Below are 22,070 nucleotides of genomic sequence, written 5' to 3' on the forward strand. Positions count from 1 at the left end.
TTTTCATGTTGCATGTACACATTCATAAAATGAAGCTATAGTAAATTTACAAAATAATATAGTCATTTAGATTTAAGTGCCAAAACATTAAACTACTAAATATAATATATTCATATTTCATATTCATGGGCATATTACGCAAAGCTAAGCGCAGATGGCGCTACTGGTACAACTAAGGTACACAAACATTGCCAATGAAGGCAAGCGCTAATTTTCAATATTGTTGCAGATTTACAACCAAAAATACCTTCTACGCAATCGTAGTGCGAGTTTAAAGGAAAAAGGAAGGATTTAGTGGATTATCCTGAAAATAAAATAATAACACTATTTTAGGTTATGTTCTGCATTATTTGGTCAACTATGAAAAAAAAAAAATATATAGAAATAATACTATAGAAAAAAAAAACATATGATAAGCCCTTCTGTTCTGAAATGATAGGGACCTACACCCTTTAAATGAGTTTCTTTCATCATTTCTTTTTAGTAGTGGTTGTTCCGAAATACTAGTAGTTTTTTAAAATTTACTGTTTAATATAAAACTTGACGCGATGGTCTAATTTCTGAATAATTTATTTGATTTTAAATTGTCATGTGTAAAATAAATAAGCTCTTTTATTTTTCACTTTCATTTTGAGTAGATTATATATTATATTCTGTAACCTTCTTAGGCACGATTACGGTAGACACGGATAGATTATTTTTCTATAAACAAAGCTTCTACAAAAATATGTCTTCTATTAGGCTCATAAAGACCCCCCGTAATTATTTTTCTAACTCCTACGTAAAGACTTAGCCCGCTTACAGTTAATTATACAGCTAATTTAGACGGGAAATATGAAAAAAGCAAAACTTTTCAAATGTTATAAAATTGGTTAATAATATGACATCAACATATTGATTATTAATAGCAATAGGTAATTATCTCGTTAATTTGTTTTAATTGGTAATTAATTATCTTTTTTATTAAACGTGAAGTCATTTCCACTCGACAAGTCCCATTGCTAATAAAATGTTCATTTTCTCCAAGTTTGATACGAGATTGTTGCACGACAGGACCAACTAAGTATCTAATGCAAAGATCAATTACTTATATCGTTTAAGGACAGAGGTATTATTAATGTGTAGGTATGTCGCGGAACTACTATCACACGCACACACTTGCGCAGTGATAACGCGCAGCTGTGCTGTGACCCAAAAATATACTCTTGTCTCGCTGTATATTGCCTCCAGTGGCGTAGCTATATCGGAGGGCTGGACGGCAAGGGGCGTAGCCAGTATTTTTTATAGGGATTGGTATTTTTTTTCTATACCTAATAATAAACTAGGTATAAGCTACCATTGTCATCATGTGATATTTTTTTGATATTTTGTGTATACTATGTTTGACCTCAAAATCGGTATGGATTTTGTAGACCGGAAATATATACTTTTCAGTCTGAAATTACGTATGTACTTCCCAAAATATCCGCAATATAATGGAAGCCTAGCTTTATTAAATCTTTTGTAATAGATTGATGAATAAAACATAGGCAATACGTGAAGGATGTAGGGTTGGCCCTGACAAATCGAACCAAGCGGGTTCGGGTCCGCTAACCACACATGCGATTGCGTATAAAAGCGACGCGTGCGCACCCTTTGACGTTCACAGCAGGCCAGACCCGACGACGTACCTAAGCAACATGAAGGCAAGTGAACTTTTACAAATATTTTTGTAAAATGTATTATTAAGTAAATTTAAGATAGTATTCCCGTATAATAAAAAACAAATAAGAAGTGCTGATACTGACTATAAATTGTTCTGACCGGATAAGCACATTCAGACAGAGCTGTCGTATTTTCGAAATTGTTGAAGAATTTTGTTCGATGTTCGAAGTGGTTCTCAAAGTTGGTTGCCGGGTTCTGCTGTACGTAAATTCGGTTAACAATAAATGGGAACTACTATTGACACGCAATATTTCGTCAATATCTCGTATCAATAGTAGTTTGTATGTACACGGAATAAGACGTTCAGACGTCATAATTTAAAAAAACGTTTTGACTTGATTATCACAGGTTCTAATTTTGGCTGCTATCCTGGCGGTGTGCAGAGGAGCGGCCGGCATCGTGCCCGTGGCTGCTCCCCTCGCGTACGCGAGACCCTACGGCCTCGGGCTGCATGCGCCCCTAGCCGCCCCGCTCGCCGCTCCGCTCGTGGCCCGACCGGCGCTTGCGGTCGCAAGGCCAGCCTTCGCAGCGCCCTATGGTGTACCAGCTCTGGCCAAAGTCGCCGCCCCCGTTGAAGACTACGACCCGAATCCCCAGTATTCTTATGCGTATGACATCCAGGACGCGTTGACTGGTTAGTAATTACAATCAAATTTGTCTGCTCACGTTTTGTATATCAAATGTTTTTGATCCAAGTGCTTACGAGATTTATTTATTTATACACTAGATGGTCTCGCTCCCATGAAATACCGCGTAACCAGGATTACCTTATGAAATTTGGACTATACCTATAGTATAGGTATATTCCAAATTGTATAGAAATGCATTCAGTAGATTTTGACTGAAAAAGTAAAAAACACATCCCCACCTAATATTAGTCAGATCATATAGTACTAGCGGCCCGCCCCGGCTTCGCTCGAGTAAAATCATAATAAAAAGTAGCCTATGTCACTCTGAAGGTATCGTCTATCTCTGTGCCAAATATTTTATCGAGTTATATTTTTTGAGTTTAGTCATTACAAACAAAAATACAAATCTTTTCTCTTTATAACGACGATTATTTTTTTTAAATTACTATTTATTATTTTAATAGTTCGATTTCTTTGGAAAGATAGTGATAAAATTGTTAAATGAACCAATGTATTTTCTTCATCAGGCGATTCAAAGAGCCAGCAGGAATCCCGATCTGGCGACGTGGTCCAAGGCTCGTACTCTCTGGTGGAGCCCGACGGCACCCGGCGTGTGGTGGAGTACACGGCCGACCCCCAAAACGGGTTCAACGCGGTGGTGCACAAGGAACCCCTGGGTGGCGTCGTCAAGGCAGTAGCGCCCGTCGCCGCCGCGCCTGCCTACCTCCACTAGTCCGCTGAACCCAAGATATTTAGACGGATTTGAATGTAATGGTAACTGGCAGGAAATGTTACAAATGTGATCCATTTTTAATTTTGATTTATTTTTAAATTTATATGGCCGGCAGCATTTTATGTATCATGTTGCAGGTTTATGGATATAGGATTTTTGTTGATAATGTTAAGTTGTTAAGTTTAAAAGGTTTTAAAATCCCAGTAACATTAACATATTTGCGAATGAAGTCATTATTTAATCATTTATATTTACACATTTATGTATGTATATGTAAAGGGGAATCGTACGATTTAGGGAGTGCATTGCCAGTGTCGTGAGGAGACAAGTGTTTTGCTAAATCCGTCTAAACTCCATTGTCTCTGTCTATATGAAAAGTGCTAAGTTATTTATGGATATTTAATTAGAATAATGTTAACGCTAAGGTAATAAAAAGAGGAATCAAACTTATTTGTTTTCTTAAACTCCTCCATGGTGCGGACTTCGATGAAGTTTTAACTGGTTGATAGGAAATTTCTTGCGGCAGGTTTATAATTCACACCTTTTAAAGATAGAACGGATCATTAGATTTAGTAATTTTAAATTGTTTTGGATTGTTATTGGATTCGAGTGGAGTTGACGTATTCTTCAGATAAGAATCGAGTAAAAAGTTTTCAGATTTTAACACTATGACTGTGATATTAGTTCCCGTCATATTATTAAACCAAGAAAATACATTATACACAAAATACTGATCAATACTAAAAACCTCTGTCTAAAAGCCAAACGTGAACAACGTGAGTTTATTAGTTTAATGGCCGATATCAATAATAATAATAATAAATAATAAAAAATCATTTATTTACTCTTCACAATGAAGCGCTTATAAACTAGTAATATACCTAAGTAGCTAAGCACTATGACTGCACTTGTAAACTTTGTGAAGAGATTAGTTCCTGAAAAAAGACTCCTAAGAGTCCTGTGCTACAGGTAACTAGGTATATCAATAATTTGTTCCACTGGACTAGTGCATGTTCTTAGGTCAATCAGAACGTATACTATGTGTGAATTTATAAAATAATACCGTGCGTGAATGTGTGTCAGCCGCGCCCTGCTTATATCTCGATCGCGCATACAATTCAATGCAGTTCGAATTTACAAAAACTAGCACTCTTATTTTGTGGAGGCTATTAATTAATGCAATATAGAATGTGGAGGCATGGAGTCATAAAAGTTATTATATCTATATTGTAAATCTATGGTTTTCATAGCTGGTCCGACTGCAATAGAAAAATAACTAAAGTACACCTACCAACTGTTTTTCCTCTCGCGGATGTTGTAAAATTTAAGCAAACAAAATTTCAAGTCACTAAGCTTCAAAGTGGCTTCAAACAAACAATACTATACATGGAACAAATATCGAAAGAATATTATGCTTATATTAACCATTAATAATTAATTCACATTTACATTAATAATTAATTCACGTTTGCAATGAGCCTTAGTACATGTCAAGCACTTTGCTTTACAGCTTTTGTTATAGTTCAGACGTGATGCATATCAATGTCATTCCGCGACTCGCAGTAATATTATCGCAAACCAAACGAATGATGCATAATCAATATTAAGTATTATTTATTTAGTACAATGTATTTAGATAGAGGATTATAATATTTTAAACAAAATCAGAATTTTTAGACATGTTTGTGAGTTAAATACCGGTTAATTTATTCATAAAACACCTAGATGAGCCATCCACTCACCACGACTATATACTTAAGTATTTAAATAAAATACAAATACACATGCAATAAAACTAAGTAAGTATTCAAATTATATTATACCTATGTCCAACGGTGCCTCCTGAATCTTTGCAACCTTTGGCACGAATCTGTGGTAATATTTAAACATGCCTAAGAAACGTCCAAGTTGTTTGGCGGTAAATGGAACAGGATATGGCTGAATAGCTTCTACTTTTTCCGGCATTGGTTTCATACATCGATAAAAGAAATAATGGTTTTATACCATCGGCGGAAACAGAATACCCAAGAAACTGTACATCTTACACCTATCAAAACTGTACACCTATCAAACAATGGAAAGGGATAAAAGAAGATCAAATGGCTCGTTGATGTCTTTTCTATTGACGTATGGTGCGTACACATACACATGAACCTACTGACCCAAGTGCTGCTACTCGAGGTTATTACTAGTAAATTACTCAGTGGTATGGTAAAGTATTACTTGTTCTAGTTAACACACAAGTTCAAGTGCTTACGGGGTAGACACAGTCTAAGGAAACCTAAAAAAAACATGTAACTTTATTTTTTTTAGGTTTAAAAATAGAATTATAATTTCTAAGAGCAAAGTTTGTAAATTTTTTGATAAGTTACATTAATATCAACGTTATCGAACAATAATGTAGATGAATCATTATTCAATTAAGTAACGTTCTCACAAGTGCTCATCAATTCATTAAAATCAATTAGGGATTGGGAAAGAAGTGGATGGCTATATAATTTAACACAAATGTATTAAGTAACATTGCTTGAGATTTTAATGAAAATCAACGAGTGTAAATATCAACGTATTTTAGCTAATAACTATTTTCTTATAATAATTTTGAAAAATTTACTCTTAAGTACATACAAAACATTAGACAAAAATAACTCTTTCCGGTTACCTGTTATAAAAATATTACTTAACGAAAAATATCCGCACTTGAGCTAATGACTTCCAAAAATTATTACCCTTGTAACGACCACATAAGTTATGAAATAACTATAAGTATACTTAAAAATCGAATTTTTTTGAGAAAGTTACGAAGTTATATGTGAAACTTTTACTTCTTTCAACACATAATTTTGCCGAATCTTCTGCTCCATGACCTCTATTTTTCGTTATTATGGGTGATTTTCAAGATTTTCAGAAAAAAAACTTTAGTATGGATATGTTTTCGACTGCCTGCGAAAATTCTCATTCATTAAAAAGTTCAGACATATGTATACCACACCTCAGTACCTGAGTACCACATTTTTCTTTACACTGAACATCCAAAGTAACCGACCGTGAGCCGCAGAGGATTATTATGTTTTGTACAAAATTTCGCAGTTTCGTAACTAAGTTAAAGTTGACAGTTTACGGAGGCTTTATCGGTATGTGAAGAGCACGACTATGACCCCTGGTAACCCAATTAGAAAGTGCATTATCATATAGTTAGTTATAGCATGTGTTTGCTCTTGCACTTACTAGATGGCTGTGGTTCAGTTTTGACTTTTGTTTGAACGTTTTATGCAGACGAATAATTTATTTTAAACATTTTTGTATATATGTTAACCCTTTCTTGGACACTTGTCGTGTAAATGTGATAACAATATGTTTTTTGTATCATTTAGATTACGCCAGATGTTTATTCTACTTTCACAGGTAATTTTCTGAATTGAATCATCATACTCCATCAATTTTTTCTTATATCTATTCTATGTTAGTATAACTAATTAAGCCGTAAACGTACGTAGTAAAAATGTCCAGGTAATTCCTCTTCTGGTGTCAGATTTTATTGTGGTCGCCTAAAGGCATCTTAGCAATAACACATTCGATATGAATGAATGACGGAAAAAAGTCAATACAGTTTCTTCCGTTTTTACCCGTTTCTTCCCCAAAACACAAGATAAGTTTAACCTATTTAAAACTATAATATATTCACGATCCTCTCGTATTTTTAAATTGGTATATTTGACCTCTAGACTAGACATGACATACAACAATATATAAATATCTCCACGTCAATCTGTGAGATCTCGCGCACAATGCAAGATGAATGGGAGATACGACAACATACACTTACATGTTGTAAACAATCGGTTTTTGCAGAATCTATTTACGCCCATGACCTACAAATGTATCCATTTATTTTGATCCCACAAATAAATGTATGCAATGCTTTCGAAATATATTAAAACATTATATTATTAGCTACTGCGTGAGTGAGTGTGATGATAGTGAATATAAGCTATTTAATTTGTATGATACGTTGAGACTAAGGAACCATACAAACAATAAATCGTTATCTTAGTTGCCAACAAATGGCCACAGAACCCAAGAAATCCTAGGACTCTAGATGTAAAGGACAGGACTCACTAATGTGTACTTACCGACCGCGATGACCCAAAGGTATTTATTCTCTACGATTATCTGAACAATCAATTGACTCAGCATGCTATAAAGTTTAGTGTTAAAACCTCGTGGACAAATACTCTAAGTAAAGTAGTTAGTACCTTGACCTTCAACCCTAGTGAAGGCTCATTAGTAGGGATAAGTATATGAAGCAGAACGTTCCATAGTTATATTTATGTCAGAAAAGACAGTAATAGAAGGAAAACACCAAGAGTTCCTGTTACCAGAAGAGTTATATCAGTATGATTATGTCTATGTGATAGGGGATTTTTGTCCATTTAAATCGCCTAGAACCTTTAATTGCGTTGATTTATGAAGCACACCTCAATGACAATCGGTGTAAGCTCCAGCTTGGCAATACGGAACATTCGAGTGAACGCTCGCTGCTTCTATAAATACGATCAACGCTTTATTCCGCGGACTATTTACCGCGAACCCTATTGTTGAACGCCGTGCAACATGATTGGGGTAAATAATTTTATTTACTTTCAACTAGCCGCGTCTTTCTCAAATAATCTCGAGATAAAAAGTACTCATGTGCTATCCCAGGTTTATTTCTTTCTTTTTATAGTAATCCGTTTTGTCAATTTGTGAGTAATAAATCCTTATTGGGACTATTTAGTCAGTGTTTAATATATTCATTAATGACATGTTTTCATTACAAGTATCTCTTATCTAGATTTTAGACTATTTATTCTAATATGGTTTCTCTTTAATCTCTCCACAATGGCTTTTTCGTTTCAGGTAATTTTATTGGTATCCTCCATACCCACAATCCAATGCATCATAGTTACAGACCCGCCGCCAACAGAATTAGACTACAAATACTCGTACAATGTCGAGGACCCCTCAACAGGAGATTCAAAGAGCCAGCACGAGGTCAGATACGGTGACACAGTCACCAGCGCCTACTCTGTGCTCGACCCGGACGGCACCAAGCGAACTGTGCAGTATTCAGCTGACTCCAAGCACGGCTTCAAGGCAGTCATCAAACAAGAACCTATATATAATATCCAAGCAAAACCACAGCAGTACATGCCGAACGGATACATCAACTACAGATACGAACCGGAATTGGGACAGCAGCAGGAATACACGAATGGAAAACCAGTGATTGAACTGTCTCAAAACGTTATAGATCAACTTGGATACTACGCGAAGGCAGAAGGATACGGTCATCAAGATGTACGAGTGTATTTCACGCCAGAAAACGAAGTGCCTCCCCAGGAACATACCAATCGAGGACAGTATTTCACTCCAGCGCATAATCGATAAAAAGCAATGCAAATACTTTCTCCAGTGTTGTGATATTATGTTAAGTTGCTGTTTATTTAGGAAATGCTGTGAATTATAAACTGAATGTAAATTTATTTTGTGACTATGCGGCGACGACGAGCCGGTCGTCAAACCACACTATTTTTTTAAATACATAAATGTTGTTTGTTGCTCTGTTTATTGATTCAAATGGCATATATTACACTCACAAAAATAATTTATTATACATACCTAAATCTGGATCATATTTTTTTTGGATGCGTAATATGCTTCGTTAGGAGTATATACTATTCTGTGATAAGGTGTAGTTAGTGGTCGCTCTGATAGAGCGACACAATATTCATGGTCCTGGATAGGTCGGATATTCGCCACTATAATAAAGTTAAGACTGACATTATTATGAAATCTGAAATCCTAATACTGAAATCCATTATGGTTTTCTCCTTCACCTTGTAGATAATATAATAACGAATTCCAGAACTGGACTAAATGGTGCAAGCTCAGTTCACGGCCAGCAAATAAGCCGGCGAGCGAGTGGCGGCCGTCTTACCAATTTATAAAGACCTCTTGCACTCATACAACAATGAAGTCACTACAATACTATTTTGTCTCTTACGGTATTAACTTGATAAAGCTAAGAGTAGCGAGACTCGGGCCACACGTTTATTTAGAAGGATAGTAAAAATGGATTTGTTATACATGTCACACATACTTTTAACTTTATTTTTGAAAATAATAATGAGATGAAAAAATTCTGGAATCGAGGGGAAATTGAACCCGCGCTAGATTACTTACGCGCTAGATTATTGACTTTTAGATAATAAAAATATATAGAGAAGTAGGTTTTTTGGTAAAATTAAGATTAATATATTGAAGAATTTGTTTTATATGTATTCAATAAAACACAGGCTCTACAAAAAAATTATCAGCATAAATTACACAATGATCCTCATCTTTACATATGGTATAAAACAAAGTATTTTACTGCGTCTGTCTGTTCACAATAAACTCGAAAAACTATTAGACGGATTTTCATGTGGTTTTTACCAATAAATCGTGTGACTCCTTAGGAAGGTTTAGGTGTATAATTTATTATGGTTAAACCCGAGCGTGCCGAGACAGGCCACTGGTATGTACTGGTAAATTAAATTAGGTGTACTAGCGCAAAACTTCTTATACCAAACCTCTTCGACTCGACATTCATAAGTTTCTGAGCAATGTCGCTAGAAATGGCTCTTGCCAAGAATCAATGACCGACTACAACATGAGTTCTTTAAAAAAATACGTGGGTAGATTTGGAGCAGCCTGTGCCAAACCCCTAGGGGTTTCTAGGGGGGACTACTGTAATACCCTAGGGTATTTCAGTAGTCTTTTTCAACTGCGTTTTGGAATTCAGAAAAATGTGTGCCTAATCCCACTGGAAAAATAGTGATATAATAAATATATATGCACAGATATTAGAACATATGTAGCAATGTTTCGTTAACTCATAATCATCAAGCAGCCACATTCAAAAACTAGCTGAAGAGCTAGGGTATTTTGTCATATTATGTTGGTAGGTACCTTATCTTTTTTGACTGTACCTTCGGTTAAGTAAAGTGAGTGATAAAAACAAAATCAGTCAGGTCATGATGGAAATTGACCTTTTTCTGATTGACTCGGGTCTTGGATGTTTATCTATATATGTATTTGTTATAAAATATAGTATCGTTGAGTTAGTATCCCATAAAACAAGTCTCGAGCTTACTTTGGGGCTAGCTCCAATCTGTGTGATTTGTACTAATATATTTATTATTTATTTATTTACCGCGATGAAAAATCAGCAATTTATACCAAATCTGCCAAAGTTTAGTGAACAGCAGACCAACTTATACGGAATGATTCAAATGCAGCGCAGTTCAATTTAAGATCCTGAAATGAATCGCATTAGTAATAAATATTAACTTGGTACGAGATTGCGACGCTGATCAGTTTAGGTCCCGAACTGGATCGCATTAAGCCCCCTGTTTGCGGACAGTGTGTAGCCGGCTTAAAGGAAAAACAATGTTGTATTGTAAAAAATATATTCTCCGATACTTCAGCTGAAACGGCAAATCAAAGTGGTGCAACTGGACAGAGCTCGAACCAGTACCCGCAGCCGCAGCGCTTGGGCACGCCCTGGTGCAGCCACATGTACTCCACGTGCATCTGGTCCGGGTGGCACACGCAGCCCATCAATCGGTTCACGTACGCGCTCGGCACCAGGTTCGGACGCTCTCTGGTGCCTGGTCCTGGAAATAATTTCCGATTTTATTATCTCAATCAGCGTCAGAAGTTATTTAAACACCGTCATGTTACACAACAATATTTATGTATAAATTTTACTTTTATAAAACCATTATTATAATAAAACAGGACGTGCTTCTTACATTAAAATGGCTTAATACTAAACTGACAACGTAAGTATACATTACAAAATTGACTGTTTTAAAATTCAAACATCTATTGTTCTTTTTAAAATACATCCAGCTAGCAATGGCCACAGGTAATTTCTATCGTTTAACACAAACTATCCAAATTCATTACGAATTCGCCGCTATTACCATGGCATAAAGATCCATTCAGGGTAACTTGACAATACAGCCTCAAATGCGACTATGAGAGAGATTTGTAGGTAGGAAGTAGGATATCAGGTTTAAGTACAACTTCTTGGCGTGTCGATACTATTCCAACGATTTACAGAAGTACCTGATATGCACGTGCCAAGGGAACCGAGGCAACTGTTCCTTCATAAAACCAAGAACGACCCTAAACGTACCTCTCTTGAGAGCCAAGATTCGGAAGGGATCACAGTCTCCGGCCAAATGGGCCAGTAGTTCCCTCTTCTCGATGCCGGTCACGTGGTCCAGGGGGTCGTGGAACTGAGCATACACGCGCGATCCCATGCGCTTGACCGTGGACACTGAGGGAAGTCGTCGTACACAAAACATCGTCCTTCAAAGAGTTCGGTCGTATAAATGTAGCTGAAAAAAATATACTGCGTTGTTTCTTAATTGCTAAATTGCAAACTTCGATTAATTAAGCCTTTTCCGAAATAATTTGATAATATTGATAGCTGTCATTAAAACTAAAAGTCACGAAAACACTGAGTTTCCAAAAATATGCCCATTCAAATAAATGAGGTTTTTATCAGGATTTTAAACGAGGTTGGTAAATTTTTCTGTGCCTAGGTTTTTCTTTTACTTAGTATTTTCATTGATATACCAAAACAAATTTCTAGTGTATAAATTTCTTCAACATGATATTTATGCATATCATATATCGTTAGCAAGGACATGTCACCCAAGCAAGAAAAAAAAAGAAAGCAGACTCGCATTGTAAAACAAGTGATCTTTGTGGTCGAGATCAATCACAGCCTACTCATGCTTATTTTCATACAACACTGTCAAATTCTGTAGTTCCTGGCTTCCTAACAAATTATGGAACACGATAACATATTTAAAGCAACCGGTTTATAGCTCTCACGCATGTGAGCGCAGTGGTTGCGATGCACGCTGGAGGCTGCATTGAGCATATAAAAACTCCGTCGGATATGATCAAGGCACATTCAACTAGAGGTCTTCTCGAAGTGAAGTCACACAAACACCTTTCCCAAACGCAATGGCTTTCAAGGTAGGTTCTGTGAAGCCTTCAATAACAAAATGGATCTACTTTAGAATTAGGATAAATTAAAACGGATTTACTTTAGAATTATTCCAATTGAATTATTTATTTATTAAATTTATCAATAGTCATTCATGATTTTCTTACAACTACTTAAAAGGAATCCTTATTCAATTTCTTTTCGTATGGTGTTTCCTGTCATCTAAGCAATAATATTTATTTTAAGAATATACTAAGGATTTTATTTTGGAGATTTATTTTCATCATAAACAACAATCGTCATAGATTTATTTACACCATTTTAATGCTAATGTATTGACGATAGATTAATTTAGATACCTAAAATATAGGAAGAGTTGCATTAGTACATTTTCCATATTTTAGTTAGTACATGATGTTATTATTAGGACCTATGTCACAGAAGTGGTAACATTTTCCAGCTGGTAGTGTTGGTGTGCGCAGTCGCCTATGCGCAGGCGGGCGTGATCGCGCCCGCTGCGTACGCGCACCCTGCGCCGGTCGCATATGCCGCGGCACCCGTCGTGCACGCCGCTCCGGCCGCGCCGCTCCTCCACGCACCAGTAGCCTACGCCGCCCCTGTCGCCAAGGTCGTCGCCCCCGTTGCCAAAGTTGCCGTCGAAGAATACAACTCCCACCCTCAATACAGCTTCGCCTACGATGTACAAGACGGACTCACTGGTGACTCCAAGACCCAGCACGAGACTCGCGACGGAGACGTCGTCCAGGGCTCCTACTCGGTCGTCGACCCTGACGGCACCAAGCGCACTGTGGAGTACACCGCTGATGACCACAACGGCTTCAACGCTGTTGTACACAAAGAACCAGTTGCTCTGAAAGTGGCCGCACCTTTGGTCGCTAAGGTCGCCGCCCCAGTGGCCTACGCTGCCGCCCCCGCTCTCCACGCCGCCCCTGTGGTTCACGCTGCCCCGGTCGCTAAGCTGGCAGCGCCCCTTGCCTACGCCGCTCCTGTATACCATCACTAAGCACAAACTAGTCAATTGAAACGCTGTAATTCCTGTATTATTATTTATTTAAGCACATGCCATAGAAAAATAAACTTTGTATTTTTTTAATTTTTTTCTCTTTTTAGCCCTAAAACTTCCTCCACCCACGTTTGTCGAAGAAGTTGTCTATTTAGTTATTTATTTATCTTTACAACACAAAGCAGTGCAGTATTCAGTTTCGTATACACAAGCCATGAATACGTACCCGAACAAATGTAGATCATAACACTTACAAATCATAAGATAGATGAGTCATAAACTTGCGCGGACGTAATGTCGCAATAAAAGCTTTGATTTAAAGCGTTCGCAGGGAGGGACAAGGCAAAACTAAGAGACGACATGCATACATGCAACAGTTGATAATAATGCCAATCTTATTGCAAATCGCAGGCGGATCGGAATGTTTAATTTTATAATAATAACAATTTTAGAATAAATTATATAAGCAACACTTATGAAGACAGATAGGAAACTAAATGCCGCTCTACTGTTTCTGTCAGGCAACTTACGTGAAAATTTCATTGAAGTGACTGCAATAATATTAGGACAAAACTAACGATATTTAATATTACCTTTAAATAAGTAAGTACTTGTAGTCTTTGATCACAATTTTTGTTCGAAATTAATATCGATTTTTTTGTTAAAACATGTAGGATCAATCGATAGGAACGTAAGTATATTCTAAATTAACTCAAATGATAAATGTCTTGCGCTGTAGTCTTGGGTCCAAAATCTAAACACTTATTCAGAAATTAGACTGTCACTTTATCGTGCCAATTTTTCTGATTTTATATTATAATAATACTATTTAATTATTTAATACTAGTGTTCCTTCCCGGTTTATTTCCAGTAAAACCATAATAAATTCTGCACCTATACCTTCCTCAGGAATCACATGGTGAAAACTATACACAAATCCGTTCGGTAGTTTTTGAGTTTATTGCATTCATACATTTTAATAATAGTGTTTAATTTGTTATAGTTTTACTCGTTTTCGTGTTAGTTTTACAAGCGAAGCCGGAATGGCTGCTACTTAGTTGCCTATAATTCCAAGTTGACTTGTTTTCTTTTGGTATAGACTTTGAACTTTTGATTTTCCTACTTGTGATTGAGGCGCCACAATGAAAGAACAGTGTTAATTACACTCTAATTAACTTATTCATTAAAATGTTTAAGTATTTGCATTTTACAATATGTTTTAGACAGAACGAGACAAAACATATTTTTGCTTAAAGTATGCCTTATTTTTTTATGAATAAGAGAAAAAGTAAATCTATAGGTTCAGTAATTTATTCATTCATATCGAGTGTGTTTGGTATTGCTTACACTGGCATCAGATTTTATTCAAGTCGCCTAAAGGCTTCGGATGTGACTTTTACGACTACGGTTCAGCAATGATTCAGTAACAACTTAACATTTGCTACCATGTGATTTACCAGTGACCTAGTTTTGCTTGAGACAAACCATAAAGAGATTTAAATCACTACTCAATTATTTACTTGCATCCTTTAAGTGAGGACTTCTAATATCTATAAATACACATCTCTAATATCTAGAACCATAACCACACATGAAAATGAATGACACGACATACTGAAATTATTTAATTACTTTTCGATTGAAATCTTCTTATCGTTACACAATTAAAACACGGAACATTCTTATTGTCAAATATGTTTAACTAAGTACATCTGTTCAATCAGCTGAACATATTGTGCAACTTTTCGCTAAACTTTTTCAACTGTTTCAAAAAATATGTCGTAAAAGAAACAATCATCAAAAGTGGCTCACCGACAAGAATTAAACTGGCAGACATAATTTACAATCGAATTAAATAAACTCTTCAAGTTTTTCAAAATTCAGTTATAAAATATTGTCAAAATGTTTTTAATTTCCATTAATGAGACTGTTCATTTGCAATAATAAGCGTTATTATCGGACATAGCCTACAGCCAAACATTTGCAGTATTTTTGACATTTGTGACCCAGTAGTCCTTGTGCCCATATCGAGCAACAATTGGAGCTCAGTTCATGTCATCGGCTCCGATGAGTAGATCTTGCCTCGGGCATCTTTCGCTGATATAAATTTGCACGATTGATCTTGATCTATATTATTAGCACTCCATAACTTGCAAGACTTACTTCGAAATAGCTTTCAAGGTAAAAAAATGCAAGTTTACTATAATATCTAAAGTGGGGTTATTATGGGGGTATAACTCTAGAACTAATCTTGTATATATTGGGAGCTAATAATAAGTACTTAATAATTATTAAGTACTTAAGTAGTTTATTGTAAAAACATCTTAAACTGAACATATTTTATCCTTAAAAAGTTTTACATATAATCCTAATAATCTAATTTTAAACAAACTTTATTTTCTAGCAACGCAGTATTCTATTCATTTCCGATGTAATCTTCAAAGGTGTTCTATAAAAAAAATATTTTCCCACAGTTTGTAGTATTAGCCTGTTTGGTGGCAGCCACCAGCGCTGGCGTCCTACCAGCCACACCTGTGGCCTACCACGCCGCTGCTCCCGTCGCGTACGCAGCCTCCCCCGTGGTGCCCGCTTCTGCTCGTCTCGTCCACGCTCCAATCTCCTATGCCGCCCCTGTCGCTAATATCGTCGCACCCATTGCTAAAGTTGCCGTGGAAGAATACAACTCCCACCCTCAATACAGTTTCACCTACGACGTACAAGACGGTCTCACCGGTGACTCCAAGACCCAGCACGAGACTCGCGACGGAGACGTCGTCCAGGGCTCCTACTCGGTCGTCGACTCTGACGGCACCAAGCGCACTGTGGAGTACACCGCTGACCCACACAACGGTTTCAACGCTGTCGTACATAAGGAGCCCCTCGCTGCTGTGAAAGTCGCCGCCTCTGTCGTCGCTAAAGTAGCCCCTGTCGCGTACGCCGCTCAACCTAACTACCATCACTAAACCGTTATTTTTACAGTAATATTATTTATTTTCGTACATCGATGAACTGATAATGAATAAGTAAATTATTAGAATCTTAATTGGATATTTATTTCAACGGATCGAACTAACAATTTGAGCCCTTTGTAGCGTTGCAAGTTGGCCGAAGCAAAGAAAACACGTGGGGTTACAGATCTAACACCGCCTGCAAAGGTATGGTGCCTCTCCCCAAATCATGGCTCACTTTCTGTCCTGCCCTGCGTACCCTAACAACTGCGTACCTATTGAATTACACGATGAAACTTACATGTCGCCACAGATAATATCGTATCAGTGGCATTGTATTGGTCCACACAAGTTTAGTCGGGTCGACACGGTTAGAAGAAGAAGAAGCCCTTTGTATGGTTTTAAAGGGGAAATGCATTGCGATTGTAGGTACGTGGTAGGTATATTGTAATATTGATAAAAAGCCACGACTCAAAAATGGAATGAAATGCTAGTTCTGTTCACGGAATGACGGAATGAAATAATTGTAGTCTCTGTGGGTCATATATTCGTAGGAAGAGTTTCTAATCTTTTAAATTTTGTTCCGTTTTATTTAGGCAGGGTGTGCAATGAATGCCGCATTTGTTTTGCTTATGCAGCAGGACAAAAAAAGTAAAGAAAGTTCCCGTAGGATTTGACCACTACCACATCGACCACACTGGTCAATGACGACGAATTTTCATGACAAAAATATGTGTGTTTTGTTTTTATTTATTTTTCTCAAAGCTATAAATACCGTTAAATAAGTAATGTAGTTCAGTTGAACAAACTTTTCTTTCAAATTAATGAAAACAGTTAATAGTTTGGTTTCGATATTTAATCGAAGTTTTTATTAGGTAACTACAGAAAATTGATTTAGGTATTTTATTCCTAAAATATTTCATAACTTTTGGCATAACGTCAAATGCGCGTTCAAATTTTCCGCCATTGACAAATTGCAGCTCATTTCCAATTGCCTGCACATCCATGTGATGCGCAGACGCAGACATAATACTAAACGCGAACTTGGGCTGTGTCACAACCTGTGGTATATATACCTCGCCGGACTTTACAGGAGCATAGTCACAATTGATATCTTCCCACAACTCATCAGGAACAGTCATGGCTTTCAAGGTAAATATTACAGAAATCGAAAGCTCATCTAAGTTTCCAATAAGTTCCCGGATAGGTGTATTTTTAGATACTTTCATTATACGTAATATTACAAATATCGAAATATTATTCTCTAAGTACAATAAAAGTAATTTAATCTAAATATCAAATGCCTAATTATTTTATTCCATAGTTATTTAAGTTTTGAGTCTGTTCAATCATTCTAACCATTCCTTACATATTATAAAACAAAACTGCGTCTGTCTGTTCGCGATAAACTCAAAAATTACTCCACGAATTTTCATGCGGTTTTCCACCAGTATATAGATATAGTATTCCTAAGGGAAGTTGAGATGTATAATTTATTATATTTTTACCCGAGAGAAATTGGGATGGGGCGCTAGTACGTAATAAATCATTAATATCAAAAACAATTTTAAAAATATTAGGTAGGTTTGATTCAAAATCATCACCATAGTCGTATCCTCATGACTAAAATAATAATAAGATGAAAAAATCTAATCGAACGGGAATTGAACCCACGCAACGTCGCTGTCTATCCAGGATAGTGACCTTAACCATTATTAAGGTATTTTCGGGTTAGTTTATTAATTAAGTATTCAGCTTCATTAACAAATTCTCTCACAAACCACCGACCCTCATTCGCAGGAGCCGATTAGGATGCGAGGCGCGTATCGCCATGTCCTTGACTACACTATCCACAGCTTGTTAGTAATTTCTCCGCGCGTGGTCTTGCGCAACCGCTCTAGTCTCGCCCTCGCAAAACCGTGTCACTGTTTCAAGTACAGCTGTTTGTGACGTATACACGAACGCCTATGACATATACATATAATTATACATGATTGATGGTTATGAAGTGTAACAATTTTATTTCTTGGTTCTAGTTTGTTATCATCTCATGTTTGGTGGCCGTTGCCCGAGCGGGCGTGGTGGCCCCAGTTGCCGCTCCCTTGGCTGCGGCGCCCGTAGTGGCTACGGCGCCAGTGGCAGCTAGGCTTGAAGAATTCGATCCCCTTCCGCAATACAGATTTGGATACAACGTAGCTGACGCCCTGACAGGCGATTACAAGAGTCAACAGGAATCCCGGGATGGTGATCTAGTGCAGGGTTCATATTCACTCGTCGACCCTGACGGTACCCGCCGCACTGTGGATTACGCAGCTGACTCTGTAAATGGATTCAACGCTGTCGTAAGGAAAGAGCCGTTGGTGGCGGCTGCCCCTGCCGTGGTCGCTGAGCCCGCGGTGCCAGCGAGACTAGCGGCTCCCCCAGTGGCTGCTCCTGTCGTGGCTCCTGCGAGATACACTGCAGCAGTCGCCGCTCCCTACGCCACTGCGCCGGTGGCTGCAGCTTACACAGCCCCCGTGGCTGGTGCTTACACCGCACCTTTAGCTGCAGCTTACACCGCTTCGGTAGCTAGATACTCCGCCCCCATTGCCAGACTTATTGCGGCACCATTTGGTTATGCCGCAGCTGCGCCATATATAACTGTTTAACTAAGCTTTACCTTCAGGACTGAATTTCTCACTTATGGCTGATAAATTTTTTTACTCAGACTACCTATTTTTTTAATGAAACTACATCCCTAATTTCCTATTTCACAATTCTAGAAAAAGTTACCCATTTTAATATATCTAGTGCGTCGCGTCATCTAGGAAAATGTTAATATATAAATCTGTGGAGGATATACTCATAAATAGGGACTAGGGAAATCCATACCGGTTATATAAGTAACTATTATATGGAAATGTGTCACTAACGGAACATGTAATAAGATATTGGATGAAATTCATCTTTAAAATGTGTCACTAACCGAACGTGCAATAAGATATTGGATCAAATCATCCAGGAATATTAATCAGACTGATATATTCAAAGTTATTTTTGTTTGGATAGAACATTTATAACTATTTTGTAGGTAGATATTTTAAGTTTGACATTATGACTGGATTTATACTTTTAAATTTCCGTTTATGAATATAATAGGTATAGACATAGAATTAGTAGGTACTAACGGGGTACTTACTAATTCCTCGAGCAAAACTCTATTTAAAAATAAAATCGTCAACAACTTAACTGGCCAGAACAAAAAGATAACTATATCCACGAATATTAAAATGCTTATTATTAGTTTAATTGATAATTTCTTTCAAATCGAAGTGAAAAGTAGTACTTACGAGTATATATACCTCGATCGTAAATCGACATCTCACTCTCGCCTACTCTAATAAACATTTCGATGAAAATATTTCGACGTACGATCTTGATAATAATTTGTCACTACATACATATACATCTTTACAATCTTTATTTCTAAGTTGAATGATTTCTATCATGAACTTTAATTGAAACTTGCCCTCATTTTAAGTAACTAGAAAGTTAAGAAATGCTATTCTTCCACATTTGACATTCACGTCGAAAAAAGCATAATGTCATCTTGATTTTATTTAGAAAGATAAATAAATAATTGATAATATCTAAATAAATATATGTAAATACTAAAGAAACTTTTTGTTGGTAAAGTCTTACAAAATTATATAAATATGGCTAACCTGGTTATGGAAGAAAAGCAACTATACGGTGCACTTACAGTGTACCGTGAACGCGGAGCCTACCTGCGGAGGCTCGAGCAGTTCGAGAAGGCGAAGGATTCTTACGATGAAGCTTTCAAGAGCACTCCTGACGACGTGCGGACGCTCACAGGGCGCAGCCAGGTGTGCGCGGACGCCGTGCAGCCCGTGCAAGCGTACGCGGACGCGGACATGGCGCTCAAGCTGCAGCCCGCCAACATGAACGCTCGCAACATGCAAGCCCGCGCCATGTACACCATGTCGGACTTCGAGAGATCTGTCGTCATGAACTTCCGCGGTCTTAGGTCTCGTCGTCAACCACCATATTTCATCGAAGGCATTAATCAAGGTTTAGAAACTATTCAGGACTGCATCGGAGTAAACGCTGGAAATGTAATGTTAGATTTTTTACCATTGATAAAACAAGTAGAGGCTGCCCGTGTCGATGACGGTGAACCGATAAAAGTATTGCATATTTCTCGCATACCACAGCCGCTGAAGAAAAAAAAGTTAACGCAAATGGAAGCCCGTAAGCATTTGACTTTAGCTAGAGTTCTTGCAATGAAATATCTCGGACCGATGGCTTACGATAAGTTTTTTCTGCAAGAGCTAACCGAAGATAAGCGAATACATTCGGCTAACGCGGGAGGCAGCATACAATTAAAAGCTTTGGTAAAAGAAGCTCTACGTTCTCTGTCTGAGAGACAGGAAATGTTACGTTCACAGAGACCTTATTATACTATCAAATTGTCTGAAAAAGCAGATTCTAAGCACCAGAACAAATATAAAGAAGGTATACTTATTAAAGAACGTGAAATTGGTGCTCGTACTTCTGAGCGTCTATTGAAGGCAATTGAGAAGTGCTTACGTGAAAACCGTATCATGGACTTGATTGCCCAAGCGGAACGAATGCAGATATTCCTCGATAGTAAGACCCCCAGAACGTTGCCTGATAAAGAAGTCTACACTGATCGATTGTATCGAGCTGTCGGTGAAGGCTATTTGGCACAGCATCGTTTATCCTATACGCTCAGTGAGCGTGGGAACCGCCGCCGTATTGCGTTCCTCATGGGACTGCCCGTTGGTCGTCCTCAGTCATTCGATTCAGTTATGGCAAATTACCCATACAAATTCATTGATATTAAGCAAGCTACTGAAAAAGTAGTGCTTACTCTCGAAATGTGTGAGAATGCAACAATGAAGTGTTGGTTGCAGTACGAGCTCTCTCGTCTGTTATGTACCCAGAAGAACTATGCACTTGCTAAATTCTATGCCAAGAGATGTCAACGCGATGCTCAAGAGCTAGGTAATACGACATGGTGGCTGAACGGTTGTTTCGTTTTGATGAGTGGCGACATGCAACAAGGCAATGCAAACGAAGTGCGCATTCAAGTGGAAGAGGCTTACGAATGGTCAAAGAAGATGCAAGATCCAGAAAGGGTCCAAGCGTTCCTGGCTAAGTGTGCTGAGATGGCGGCTGAGACGGTGACGTCTGATGAGCGCAAGGCGATAGTGCAGCGCGAGAAGCAGATAGTGGCCGTGCTGGATGATACGTTGAAGGTGGAAACAGAGGTGCTATTCAAGAGGATGTCGACAGTGCCGACCGGTCGCCGGTTCTCGGTGCTGCCGCGCAAGCCAGAGCCGGGTGAAGCCAGTAGGGTGGAGCGGCGCAAGCGTCGCCAGCGAGGCCTCACAATCATTCCCGGGCAGGAGAAAGCTCTTCCCGCGCCTCCCAAGTCCAAAGTATTGGGCTTCCAATTATTCGACATTTAATTTTTTGCTTTCTTTAAATACACGTCTAATTTGTATGTTCTTGTAAAAGATAATAAGTACTTAATTCCATAAACATTTTTGAAGATTTTATTTTTAGGACTTCATATTGTTTTATTTCATTTACCCTGTTATTTGCCCACATCAAACTGCACATGTGATTTCTGCGTTATCTATGATTTGGTAGAGGACTTGAGTACCATGCCACCATTTGAAAAGCATTTTAAATTATAGCTAATAGAGTAGTACATAATAACGTGAGCAAGTGAATATATGGTTTGAATTTGACTATACTTAAGAGGTAACTTAAGATGTAGCATGTTTTTTCTTTTTTGTTGATCTATGGTGGGTATTATGAATATATGGGTATATTTACGAACTGAATGTATCAAACATTTATCGGGGTAATTACGACGATATCTAAAAATATTGTATTCACTACAAGAAAATTTAATTACGTCGAAATAGATAGCAGAAATAAAAGTAAA

At 37.6% G+C, this 22,070-nt stretch overlaps 6 protein-coding genes across 6 annotated transcripts; 5 read left to right on the forward strand and 1 right to left on the reverse strand.

Moving 5' to 3' along the window:
• The first annotated feature begins 1,587 nt into the window (after positions 1 to 1,587).
• On the forward strand, positions 1,588 to 13,232 carry LOC128678487 (cuticle protein-like). The gene is made up of 6 exons (XM_064436598.1): positions 1,588 to 1,685; positions 2,053 to 2,338; positions 2,861 to 3,065; positions 10,597 to 10,756; positions 12,091 to 12,147; positions 12,579 to 13,232. The coding sequence occupies exons 1-6, from the start codon at positions 1,680 to 1,682 to the stop codon at positions 13,140 to 13,142; spliced, it is 1,278 nt and encodes a 425-aa protein (XP_064292668.1). The 5' UTR covers positions 1,588 to 1,679; the 3' UTR covers positions 13,143 to 13,232.
• Positions 7,620 to 8,736, forward strand: LOC128678257 (uncharacterized). Its single transcript, XM_053759686.1, has 2 exons — positions 7,620 to 7,689; positions 7,966 to 8,736. Exons 1-2 carry the CDS (start codon positions 7,681 to 7,683, stop codon positions 8,494 to 8,496), a joined length of 540 nt encoding a protein of 179 aa, XP_053615661.1. The 5' UTR covers positions 7,620 to 7,680; the 3' UTR covers positions 8,497 to 8,736.
• LOC128678258 (cytochrome c oxidase subunit 5B, mitochondrial-like) lies at positions 10,543 to 11,622 on the reverse strand. Its single transcript, XM_053759687.1, has 2 exons — positions 11,294 to 11,622; positions 10,543 to 10,766 (listed from the first exon to the last, which is right to left on the reverse strand). Exons 1-2 carry the CDS (start codon positions 11,463 to 11,465, stop codon positions 10,591 to 10,593), a joined length of 348 nt encoding a protein of 115 aa, XP_053615662.1. The 5' UTR covers positions 11,466 to 11,622; the 3' UTR covers positions 10,543 to 10,590.
• A 407-nt stretch (positions 13,233 to 13,639) lies between the features above and the next one.
• Positions 13,640 to 16,185, forward strand: LOC128678488 (larval cuticle protein A3A-like). Its single transcript, XM_053760073.1, has 3 exons — positions 13,640 to 13,663; positions 15,282 to 15,323; positions 15,617 to 16,185. Exons 1-3 carry the CDS (start codon positions 13,640 to 13,642, stop codon positions 16,103 to 16,105), a joined length of 555 nt encoding a protein of 184 aa, XP_053616048.1. The 3' UTR covers positions 16,106 to 16,185.
• Positions 16,186 to 17,147: 962 nt separating this feature from the next.
• LOC128678323 (larval cuticle protein A2B-like) lies at positions 17,148 to 18,798 on the forward strand. Its single transcript, XM_053759781.1, has 2 exons — positions 17,148 to 17,242; positions 18,127 to 18,798. The coding sequence occupies exons 1-2, from the start codon at positions 17,231 to 17,233 to the stop codon at positions 18,736 to 18,738; spliced, it is 624 nt and encodes a 207-aa protein (XP_053615756.1). The 5' UTR covers positions 17,148 to 17,230; the 3' UTR covers positions 18,739 to 18,798.
• Positions 18,799 to 18,876: 78 nt separating this feature from the next.
• On the forward strand, positions 18,877 to 21,668 carry LOC128678322 (outer dynein arm-docking complex subunit 4-like). The gene has a single exon (XM_053759780.1). The coding sequence runs from the start codon at positions 19,786 to 19,788 to the stop codon at positions 21,583 to 21,585; it is 1,800 nt and encodes a 599-aa protein (XP_053615755.1). The 5' UTR covers positions 18,877 to 19,785; the 3' UTR covers positions 21,586 to 21,668.
• The last annotated feature ends 402 nt before the right edge of the window (positions 21,669 to 22,070 follow it).

Source organism: Plodia interpunctella, chromosome 19 (genome assembly GCF_027563975.2).
Source record: "Plodia interpunctella isolate USDA-ARS_2022_Savannah chromosome 19, ilPloInte3.2, whole genome shotgun sequence".
NCBI lineage: Eukaryota > Metazoa > Arthropoda > Insecta > Lepidoptera > Pyralidae > Plodia > Plodia interpunctella.

Bases quoted from the DNA above. Each gene is read 5' to 3' on its own strand.
- LOC128678487 (XM_064436598.1), top strand. The intron at 2,339-2,860 runs GTTAGTAATTAC...TTTCTTCATCAG, and splicing joins CATCCAGGACGCGTTGACTG to GCGATTCAAAGAGCCAGCAG. The intron at 3,066-10,596 runs GTCCGCTGAACC...GGCAAATCAAAG, and splicing joins GCGCCTGCCTACCTCCACTA to TGGTGCAACTGGACAGAGCT.
- LOC128678258 (XM_053759687.1), bottom strand. From the start codon at position 11,465: ATGTTTTGTGTACGACGACTTCCCTCAGTGTCCACGGTCAAGCGCATG. The intron at 10,767-11,293 runs GTACGTTTAGGG...AATTATTTCCAG, and splicing joins AATCTTGGCTCTCAAGAGAG to GACCAGGCACCAGAGAGCGT.
- LOC128678488 (XM_053760073.1), top strand. From the start codon at position 13,640: ATGCCGCTCTACTGTTTCTGTCAG. The intron at 13,664-15,281 runs GCAACTTACGTG...CTATATTATTAG, and splicing joins CGCTCTACTGTTTCTGTCAG to CACTCCATAACTTGCAAGAC. The intron at 15,324-15,616 runs GTAAAAAAATGC...ATTTTCCCACAG, and splicing joins ACTTCGAAATAGCTTTCAAG to TTTGTAGTATTAGCCTGTTT.
- LOC128678322 (XM_053759780.1), top strand. From the start codon at position 19,786: ATGGCTAACCTGGTTATGGAAGAAAAGCAACTATACGGTGCACTTACA.